This window comes from Pleuronectes platessa, unplaced genomic scaffold, assembly GCF_947347685.1.
Source record: "Pleuronectes platessa unplaced genomic scaffold, fPlePla1.1 scaffold_283, whole genome shotgun sequence".
NCBI lineage: Eukaryota > Metazoa > Chordata > Actinopteri > Pleuronectiformes > Pleuronectidae > Pleuronectes > Pleuronectes platessa.
In genome coordinates this window covers 15,001-26,080 of record NW_026518940.1, presented here as the reverse complement: position 1 = coordinate 26,080, position 11,080 = coordinate 15,001, and the positions used below count along the sequence as shown (strand labels likewise).

Genomic DNA, 11,080 nt, shown 5'->3' with positions numbered 1-11,080 from the left:
ACCGCAGGTTACTACAGGGAACCAAAGGTTATTACAGGGAAGTAGAGGTTACTACAGGGAACCGCAGGTTACTACAGGGAACCAGAGGTTACTACAGGGAACCGCAGGATACTACAGGCAACTGCAGGTTACTACAGGGAACCACAGGTTACTACAAGGAACCAGAGGTTACTACAGGGAACCGCAGGTTACTACAGGGAACCAGAGGTTACTACACGGAACCAGAGGTTACTACAGGAAACCGCAGGTTACTACAGGGAACCAGAGGTTACTACAAGGAAACAAAGGTTACTACAGGGAACCAGAGGTTACTACAGGGAACCAGAGGTTATTACAGGGAACCAGAGGTTACTACAGGGAACCACATGTTACTACAAGGAACCAGAGGTTACTACAGGGAACCAGAGGTTATTACAGGGAACTAGAGGTTACTACAGGAAACCGCAGGTTACTACAGGGAACCAGAGGTTACTACAGGGAACCAGAGGTTATTACAGGGAAGTAGAGGTTACTACAGGGAACCAGAGGCTACTACAGGGAACTGCAGGTTACTACAAGGAAACAAAGGTTACTAAAGGGAACCACAGGTTACTACAAGGAACCAGATGTTACTACAGGGAACTAGAGGTTATTACAGGGAACTAGAGGTTACTACAGGGAACCGCAGGTTACTACAGGGAACCAGAGGTTATTACAGGGAAGTAGAGGTTACTACAGGGAACCGCAGGTTACTACAGGGAACCAGAGGTTATTACAGGGAAGTAGAGGTTACTACAGGGAACCACAGGTTACTACAAGGAACCAGAGGTTAATACAGGGAACTAGAGGTTATTACAGGGAACTAGAGGTTACTACAGGGAACCGCAGGTTACTACAGGGAACCAGAGGTTACTACAGGGAACCAGAGGTTACTACAGGGAACCAGAGGCTACTACAGAGAACTGCAGGTTACTACAAGGAAACAAAGGTTACTACAGGGAACCAGAGGTTATTACAGGGAACTAGAGGTTACTACAGGGAACCGCAGGTTACTACAGGGAACCAGAGGTTACTACAGGGAACCGTATGTTACTACAGGGAACCGCAGGTTACTACAGGGAACTTCAGGTTACTACAAGGAACCAGAGGTTACTGCAGGGAACCAGAGGTTACTACAGGGAACCATAGGTTACTACAAGGAACCAGAGGTTACTACAGGGAACCAGAGGTTACTACAGGGAACCAGAGGTTACTATAGGGAACCAGAGGTTACTACAGGGAAGTGCAGATTACTACAGGGAACCAGAGGTTACTACAGGGAACCAGAGGTTACTACAGGGAACTGCAGGTTACTACAGGGAACTGCAGGTTACTACAAGGAAACAAAGGTTACTACAGCGAACCACAGGTAACTACAGGGAACCATATGTTACTACAGGGAACCGCAGGTTACTACAGGGAACCAGAGGTTACTACAGGGAACCAGAGGTTACTACAGGGAACCATATGTTACTACAGGGAACCAGAGGTTACTAAAGGGAACTACAGTGAACCCCAGGTCATTACTCACTACTCACAAACGTGCTCTTGAAACGAGACGGGGTCAGTGGCTGACGTGTCTTTTGATTGGTCACTGACCGTGACCTGATTGGCTGTTTCAATATTCACATCCTTGTCATCATTTTAATGTCAAATATGAAACGTGTGTCACGTGCACACGTGTGGGTTTCACGTGGGTTTGTGTTTCGACTGACATCACAGCTGATGGTCACAGATGTCACTTACTCTGCAGACTGGGAAGGTTGGCGTCCTCAGGTTTGGTTTTCAGGAGGTGAGGAAGACGAGTGTATCTGTATCCAAAACCACAACCCTGAAAAAACACAACAACACAGATGTTTATGACACAGTCAACACACACACACACAGACACACTGAGCAGCAGTGTGATAATCACACTGTCTATGATGATGTCATACATCCGCAGAACAACATTTAAAACATTACACATAACAGACGTTATGTAAAGGACATCGTAGTATGTGGAAGTTACGTGTGTAAACAAGTGTGAGAGTGTGTGTGTGTGTGTGTGTGTGTGGTTGTGGTTGTGTGTGGTTGTGGTTGTGTGTGTGATTGTGGTTGTGTCTGTGGTTGTGTGTGGTTGAGTGTATGTGGTTGTGGTTGTCTGGGTAGCTGTGTGTGGTTGTGGTTGTGGTTGTGTGTGGCTGTGTGTGGTTGTGGTTGTGTGTATGTGGTTGTGGTTGTGTGTGTGATTGTGGTTGTGTCTGTGGTTGTGTGTGGTTGTGTGTATGTGGTTGTGGTTGTCTGGGTAGCTGTGTGTGGTTGTGGTTGTGGTTGTGTGTGTCTCACCCTCCACAGTCGGACCAGGATCCAGTTGGTCTGGGCCCACGGTCTCTGTTCATACGGAGCCAGCAGGTTCCTCATCATGGCGACTCGTCTATAATCAGATCAGATGCGATTCAGATCGTGGATGCTGATTGGTCGTTTACAGCAGCCAATAGCTCCCCTTGACAGTGACCATGAGTTTAATGTTGGGAGTCATAACTCCAGCTCTCTGTTTTCATGACTCCACCCCCTTCACCTACGACTGTGGATTGAACCAACGGATGTGACGGTGTAGCTCTATGTACCGGGCGCTAGCTGACAGAACTCATAATCACTGGGAGGAAGTTCAAAACTACAGAAGCTTTCTGATTGGACACTGAATGAGTCGTCAGAAAAGTATTATAGGGAGAGAAACACAGAGATTCAGGTGTAAATACCAGGATGTGTTTTATAGTGAGAGAGAAATGAAGAGTTAACAGAGAGGATTCAACCTGGAACATGAATGATTCATGTCCTCTAACCAAACCTACGCAGTTTTCTCTGGTGCTGAACCTGTTTTTTCAGGATGTGTTTGTTCTGATAAATAAACAGTTGTTGGTGTTTGAACAGTGAAAACAAGCAGCTGAAGCTGTGACGGTCAAACAGACACTCACTGCTCCTCGGGGATCCTCTCCACTGCCCTGAGGGATTGTGGGTAGCAGACGTAGCTGGCGAGGGCCTGCATCAGAGAATCTTTAATGTCTGAGAGAAGAGACGTTAAATACAACACGTTAGAGTCGATACCGGCGGTTATGCACCATAAATAAAGTGTGTATGTGTGTGTGTGTGTGTGTGTGTGTGTGTAACCTGTTCCGACGATGCGTGGATCAGCAAAGTGTTTGGCGAGGATGGCAGCCAGCTGAGTCAGTGTCTCTTCGTAACCTGAAGAGAAGAAGGGGACAAACATTAAGTCTGTCGTCGTGAACACAAACTCAAACGGAAAGGTGAGTGTGACACACAGGAAGTGATGTCACTTCACAGTGTTTGATACCTGATGAGACCGGATGACAAAGCTGCTGCTGCTAGTCTGTCCTGAATGATTTGAAGGCTCCGAGTATTAGGAACAGCAGCAGCCCTGTCTCGTGTGATGACTCATCTGAGAGCCACATCCTGTTTTACTGTCACCAGCACACCTGGGACCTATGTGTCCCCTGGGACCTCTGTGTCACCTGGGACCTCTGTGTCACCTGGGACCTATGTGTCCCCTGGGACCTCTGTGTCACCTGGGACCTCTGTGTCACCTGGGACCTATGTGTCCCCTGGGACCTCTGTGTCACCTGGGACCTCTGTGTCCCCTGGGACCTATGTGTCACCTGGGACCTCTGTGTCCCCTGGGACCTCTGTGTCACCTGGGACCTCTGTGTCCCCTGGGACCTCTGTGTCCCCTGGGACCTCTGTGTCACCTGGGACCTCTGTGTCCCCTGGGACCTATGTGTCACCTGGGACCTCTGTGTCCCCTGGGACCTATGTGTCACCTGGGACCTCTGTGTCCCCTGGCAGCTATGTGTCCCCTGGGACCTCTGTGTCCCCTGGGACCTATGTGTCACCTGGGACCTCTGTGTCCCCTGGGACCTATGTGTCACCTGGGACCTATGTGTCACCTGGGACCTATGTGTCCCCTGGGACCTCTGTGTCACCTGGGACCTATGTGTCCCCTGGGACCTCTGTGTCACCTGGGACCTCTGTGTCACCTGGGACCTATGTGTCCCCTGGGACCTCTGTGTCCCCTGGGACCTCTGTGTCACCTGGGACCTATGTGTCCCCTGGGACCTATGTGTCACCTGGGACCTCTGTGTCCCCTGGGACCTATGTGTCACCTGGGACCTCTGTGTCCCCTGGGACCTATGTGTCACCTGTGACCTATGTGTCACCTGGGACCTCTGTGTCCCCTGGGACCTATGTTTCCCCTGGGAGCTATGTGTCATCTGGGACCTATGTGTCCCCTGGGACCTCTGTGTCACCTGGGACCTCTGTGTCCCCTGGGACCTCTGTGTCACCTGGGACCTCTGTGTCCCCTGGGACCTCTGTGTCCCCTGGGACCTCTGTGTCACCTGGGACCTATGTGTCCCCTGGGACCTATGTGTCACCTGGGACCTCTGTGTCCCCTGGGACCCATGTGTCACCTGGGACCTCTGTGTCCCCTGGGACCTATGTGTCACCTGGGACCTATGTGTCACCTGGGACCTATGTGTCACCTGGGACCAATGTGTCCCCTGGGACCTCTGTGTCCCCTGGGACCTATGTGTCATCTGGGACCTATGTGTCACCTGGGACCTATGTGTCCCCTGGGACCTATGTGTCACCTGGGACCTCTGTGTCCCCTGGGACCCATGTGTCACCTGGGACCTCTGTGTCCCCTGGGACCTATGTGTCACCTGGGACCTATGTGTCACCTGGGACCTATGTGTCACCTGGGACCAATGTGTCCCCTGGGACCTCTGTGTCCCCTGGGACCTATGTGTCATCTGGGACCTATGTGTCCCCTGGGAGCTATGTGTCATCTGGGACCTATGTGTCCCCTGGGACCTCTGTGTCCCCTGGGACCTATGTGTCATCTGGGACCTCTGTGTCCCCTGGGACCTCTGTGTCACCTGGGACCTATGTGTCATCTGGGACCTATGTGTCCCCTGGGAGCTATGTGTCATCTGGGACCTATGTGTCCTCTGGGACCTATGTGTCATCTGGGACCTCTGTGTCATCTGGGACCTCTGTGTCCCCTGGGACCTATTTGTCATCTGGGACCTCTGTGTCCCCTGGGACCTCTGTGTCACCTGGGACCTATGTGTCATCTGGGACCTATGTGTCCCCTGGGAGCTATGTGTCATCTGGGACCTATGTGTCCCCTGGGACCTCTGTGTCCCCTGGGACCTATGTGTCATCTGGGACCTCTGTGTCCCCTGGGACCTCTGTGTCACCTGGGACCTATGTGTCCCCTGGGAGCTATGTGTCATCTGGGACCTATGTGTCCTCTGGGACCTCTGTGTCATCTGGGACCTCTGTGTCCCCTGGGACCTATGTGTCATCTGGGACCTCTGTGTCCCCTGGGACCTCTGTGTCACCTGGGAGCTATGTGTCATCTGGGACCTATGTGTCCTCTGGGACCTATGTGTCATCTGGGACCTATGTGTCCTCTGGGACCTATGTGTCACCTGGGAGCTCCTCCATGCTGTTGGCCGGGCTGAAGTAGTTCTTCAGGGCGCTGTAGGCGTTCATGGCCACGTTGAGGTAGAACTCAGGAGTGAAGGCGAACAAGGAGCCCGTGTTGTCTGCGTGTTCGATTGTGCGAATGCAAACGCACAGCAGCCAGTACACATCCAGCATCTTCTCCTGCACACACACACACACACACACACAGTGATGAGGGTGAGGAGTCATGAGTGTGATGAGTGTGATGAGTGTGATGAGATGATGAGATGATGAGCGATGAGTGATGAGTGTGTGGTGAATGTGATGAGTGTATGGTGAATGTGATGAGATGATGAGTGTGTGGTGAATATGATGAGTGATGAGTGATGACAGTGATGACCTTGGAGTAGATGGTGGCGTTGATCCAGGCCAGTCTCCTGCTGAGGTGATTCAGCTTCTCTGAGAAAACCTTCTGACTCTTCTGCAGCTCGTCCAGGATGTCTGATCTCTGAGGGACACAACCAGCAGGACCAGTTTACCAGACTGACACAGGTCACAGGTCACAGGTCACTTGAGGCACTTGTTCTCACTGGTTCTCACTTGTTCTCACTGGTTCTCACTTGTTCTCACTTGTTCTCACTGGTTCTCACTTGTTCTCACTTGTTCTCACTGGTTCTCACTTGTTCTCACTGGTTCTCAATGGTTCTCAATGGTTCTCTCTGGTTCTCACTTGTTCTCACTGGGTCTCACTGGGTCTCACTGGGTCTCAATGGTTCTCAATGGTTCTCAATGGTTCTCAATGGTTCTCTCTGGTTCTCACTGGTTCTCACTTGTTCTCACTTGTTCTCACTGGTTCTCAATGGTTCTCAATGGTTCTCAATGGTTCTCTCTGGTTCTCACTTGTTCTCACTGGGTCTCACTGGGTCTCACTGGGTCTCACTGGTTCTCAATGGTTCTCAATGGTTCTCAATGGTTCTCTCTGGTTCTCACTTGTTCTCACTTGTTCTCACTGGGTCTCACTGGTTCTCACTGGGTCTCACTGGGTCTCACTGGTTCTCACTGGGTCTCACTGGGTCTCACTGGTTCTCACTTGTTCTCACTGGTTCTCACTTGTTCTCACTTGTTCTCACTTGTTCTCACTGGGTCTCACTGGTTCTCACTTGTTTTCACTTGTATTCACTTGTATTCACTTGTATTCACTGGTTCTCACTGGTTCTCACTGGTTCTCACTGGTTCTCACTTGTTTTCACTTGTTTTCACTTGTTTTCACTTGTTTTCACTTGTATTCACTGGTTCTCACTGGTTTTCACTTGTTTTCACTTGTTTTCACTTGTATTCACTTGTATTCACTGGGTCTCACTGGGTCTCACTGGTTTTCACTGGTTCTCACTGGTTCTCACTGGTTCTCACTTGTTTTCACTTGTTTTCACTTGTTTTCACTGGTTCTCACTTGTTCTCACTGGTTCTCACTGGGTCTCACTGGTTTTCACTGGTTCTCACTTGTTTTCACTTGTTTTCACTTGTTTTCACTTGTTTTCACTGGTTCTCACTTGTTCTCACTTGTTCTCACTGGGTCTCACTGGTTCTCACTTGTTTTCACTTGTATTCACTTGTATTCACTGGTTCTCACTGGTTCTCACTGGTTCTCACTGGTTCTCACTGGTTCTCAGCTTTATGTTCACAAAGGGAAACAGGACTCACTCGTGCGGGGCAGCGAGCGATCTTCTCCTCTGTGTCCTTCAGTGCCACAGCGTATTCATGGACGTCGTCTGAAACCACCACCATCTGCAAGAGACAGGAAGAACGTCCTGATGATCAAGTCCAGATACTCAGTTCTAAATGTAAAAGACATGTAATGCTAGAACCATGTAGCTTCATGACACATGTCCATCAATTATCATTTCCCCATCGATCGAACGTCTTCAAACTTTAAAGCAAAAGATCTGATTATTTAATGTCTCTCATATTTCAGAGGTTCATTCCTGTCCGTCTCCACATGGACATCCTGTCTCTGCCGCTCACCTTCCCCAGCTGCTGGTGGACGCTCAGGTTGTACATCATCACGATCCCGTCCACGATCTCCAGCAGCGACTTGTCGGCCAATGGCTGCTCGGGCTCCTCCACTGGTCGCCCCAGCAACAGGCCATCGTTACCATGGCTACCCTCGACTACAGGACAGAAACCACAGAACGGAGACGTCAGCTGATCTGAGACCTGCCATCAGGACATGTCCAACCTTCAGCTGATCTGAGACCTGCCATCAGGACATGTCCAACCTTCAGCTGATCTGAGACCTGCCATCAGGACATGTCCAACCTTCAGCTGATCTGACATGTCCAACAGTCAGCTGATCTGAAACCTGCCATCAGGACATGTTCAACCTTCAGCTGATCTGCCATGTCCAACATTCAGCTGATCTGAGACCTGCCATCAGGACATGTCCAACATTCAGCTGATCTGAGACCTGCCATCAGGACATGTCCAACATTCAGCTGATCTGACATGTCCAACAGTCAGCTGATCTGAGACCTGCCATCAGAAAGCATTTATCACTCTGTAGATGTTTATCTTGATTATTTCTACAGGTCAGAAAACCTCTGACTGAACATCTTGCCTGAGATTCACTGACATGAGAATCAAAACACTCAGATAACAGATGATTCCTGTTGTTCAAGGAGCTTCAGGTACTCACTGTCCTCCTCCGTCCTCTGCTCCACAGCCAGCGTGCGGACCTTCACCTTCTCGGGCTGCGTCAGGGGTCGTCTGGGGGTCATCAGGCTGACGGCGGCCGTGCTCAGGAACCGGTTGGCCCGTCCCAAAGTGGGAGAACTCAACCAGCTGGGCCTCGCCAGAGCTCCGCCCATCGCTGCCCCGAACGGCCTCTGATGACAAAGTGACCAGACAACACAAACTGAGGAAAACACCACCAGGTGCTGACTTCTGAGACATAATCATAGTTATGAGATTTATAATTCATCTTATTTCCTTTTTATATTCAATAAAATATAATAATAATGAGAATGAAGATGCCTGTGGACCAACCTGTGCTGCTCCGCTCTCCTCGTCCTCGTCCAGGTCGTCCATGGACGCGGCCTGGATCTCTGCAGGGTCGATGATGATGTTGGCTTTACTCGCCAAATCATCTGGTGGATTAACACGGGACACAAACATGAAGACACATAAACAAACCTCTCTGGTGAAGAAGTGCTGACTCACACGATGAAGACACAGACGAAGATGTGAAGAGAGTTTGTGGTGATCAGAGCTGAGGACGTGTCAGGTGACACAGTCTCCAGAGGAAACATGACCCATTCTACATGCATGACACATGTCAGGGAAGCACCTTCATAAACCTGACTGACTGTGAGACGTAGCAGTGATGCTGCTTTGCACTAATATTTCATAAACATGAACATGTAAAGTCGCCTGAACACACAACAGATGATTCACTTTCTGAAGTTTGACTTTGTTCTGGTTGATTTGATCTCAGTGAGAAAAACAACACGAAGCAGCAGCTCCCTCTGGTGGAGAGAACACTACAGTGTCATCATCTTCATCATCAAAGTGAGAAGAAACAGCATCGCTTCATTTCTTCTTCATCATTTAAACTGAGAGGAAGAGTCAGAGCTGGTATACCTGCCGCAAGACAGGTACTGACCAACCAGCCAATCAGAGCACAGGTACAGACCAACCAGCCAATCAGAGCACAGGTACAGACCAACCAGCCAATCAGAACACAGTTACTGACCAACCAGCCAATCAGAGCACAGGTACTGACCAACCAGCCAATCAGAGCACAGGTACAGACCAACCAGCCAATCAGAACACAGTTACTGACCAACCAGCCAATCAGAGCACAGGTACAGACCAACCAGCCAATCAGAAAACAGTTACTGACCAACCAGCCAATCAGAGCACAGGTACAGACCAACCAGCCAATCAGAACACAGTTACTGACCAACCAGCCAATCAGAACACAGGTACTGACCAACCAGCCAATCAGAACACAGGTACCACAGAGAGACGTGTGTACAAACCTTTGAGTGTTTTCTTGAGGTGGGAGAGGAGCCCCCCCAGTCTTTGAAGGTCAAAGTAATCCACCTTCCCATTGTAGAAGAGCTGAGGGGGGACGTACGCCTCTGAAACAACAGCAGAGAGAGAGAGAGAGAGAGAGAGAGAGAGAGAGAGAGAGAGTGACAGAGAGAGACAGATAAAATAAAGAGTAGAGAGCACAAGGAATAAAGAAAAGCGAGAGAACCAGAAATAAAAAAGAGAGAGAGAATGAGAAGAAACTTTACATGAAGCTATAAAACACAGAAATATAACAATCTACTCACATTTATTTCCTGGTTGAAGACGATAAATCAAATATGTACGAATTGGATCAGAAATAAAAACCTGATCACGTGATCATCTGTTACCTTCACTCCTCACGCTGCCCAGAGACTTCCTGTTCCCTTCGTCCCAGCAGGTTCTCACCGCCGTGATGAGGCGGTGCAGGAAACACACCATGTACTCAGGAGGACACAGAGCTGTGGGGTGCTGCTCACACACACACACGCACACGCACACACACACACACACACAACCTATGACCTCTGAACACAAACCAGTTCATCTATGAGTCCAAATTAAGATGTGTACCAAATTTGAAGAGATTCCATCTAGGTGCTCTTGAGATATTGTGTTACAAACATGCGACGAACAACCTGAACACACAATGCCTCCGGCCACTGGGTGTCGCCACCACAGAAGCATAAAACCCTGAATAACACTAGAGGAAATAAACCCTGACAAACCATAGAGTCTGAGATCAGTCCGTCACTAACCCCTGCTCTACTCTACGTTTTCTATGGAGAGGACTGAACACTGAGATCAGCAGAAAGAGAAAAACACTTTTTGTCACTACCGGTAATGACATCATTGTAGAATTATGACGACAACAACAAACAACTGGTGGAAAATATGAGTGAAAATTTAAAAATGTTTATTTTACACTTTGTATTAATACTTTTAAGTTAAATACACTGTGAATGATTATCTCTTAATGTGTTTGTGTTGCTCTGTTTGTAAGTACATTTGTGCGACAGGGCAGCACCTGAGGCTCACAGTGTAGATCATATAGTGATGAGTGATTCTGACCATGTCTCCTGAGACACGTGTCAAAGAGCAGGATGTCCAGCTGTAGGCGGAACACTAAGGACAGGGCTCTTATTTTGAAGGCAACCTGCTCCGGTACATCAGTCGCTGTACCTGCACGTCTGGTTGGGTTTCCCTGGTGTGTTGTTAAGTTGTTAAGTTGTGTTGTTAGTGATGCTCACCCCTCTGTTACTGGCATTCTCCTGCAGGAACTTCCGGAACTTGTTGAGGAAAATATAACGAGACGCTTCTCCCTGAAAGATAGAGAGAGGTGACGTCTGCAAATAACGCACAACTCTCATACACAACACTCACACTCACACTTATTAAACACAGTCTGTGAAGCAGCAGACAGTTATGATGGTGAATGATGAAGACGTCTGTCGTATGCTGTGATGAAGATGAAGAACATACCGTCGTTTTGTCTTTGTTATTTAGCAGCAGCCTCAGGATT

General features: G+C 49.1%; 1 protein-coding gene across 4 annotated transcripts in view; it reads right to left on the bottom strand.

Moving 5' to 3' along the window:
- Positions 1–1,741: 1,741 nt before the first annotated feature.
- LOC128436316 (E3 ubiquitin-protein ligase RNF123) overlaps positions 1,742–11,080 on the bottom strand; it is a 19,014-nt gene continuing 9,675 nt past the window's right edge. For all 4 annotated transcript variants that reach the window (XM_053418109.1, XM_053418107.1, XM_053418108.1 and 1 more), the window contains exons 18-31: positions 11,041–11,080; positions 10,809–10,880; positions 9,909–10,029; positions 9,525–9,626; positions 8,530–8,630; positions 8,180–8,369; positions 7,510–7,655; positions 7,189–7,272; positions 5,888–5,995; positions 5,511–5,688; positions 3,169–3,243; positions 2,976–3,063; positions 2,347–2,434; positions 1,742–1,849 (exon numbers count right to left, since the gene is read on the bottom strand). The exon at positions 11,041–11,080 is cut by the window's right edge and continues 22 nt beyond it. In XM_053418109.1, the coding sequence (XP_053274084.1) occupies positions 1,757–1,849; positions 2,347–2,434; positions 2,976–3,063; positions 3,169–3,243; positions 5,511–5,688; positions 5,888–5,995; positions 7,189–7,272; positions 7,510–7,655; positions 8,180–8,369; positions 8,530–8,630; positions 9,525–9,626; positions 9,909–10,029; positions 10,809–10,880; positions 11,041–11,080 (1,486 nt within the window). In that variant the 3' untranslated portion in view covers positions 1,742–1,756. The remainder of the gene's footprint in view (positions 1,850–2,346; positions 2,435–2,975; positions 3,064–3,168; positions 3,244–5,510; positions 5,689–5,887; positions 5,996–7,188; positions 7,273–7,509; positions 7,656–8,179; positions 8,370–8,529; positions 8,631–9,524; positions 9,627–9,908; positions 10,030–10,808; positions 10,881–11,040) is intronic.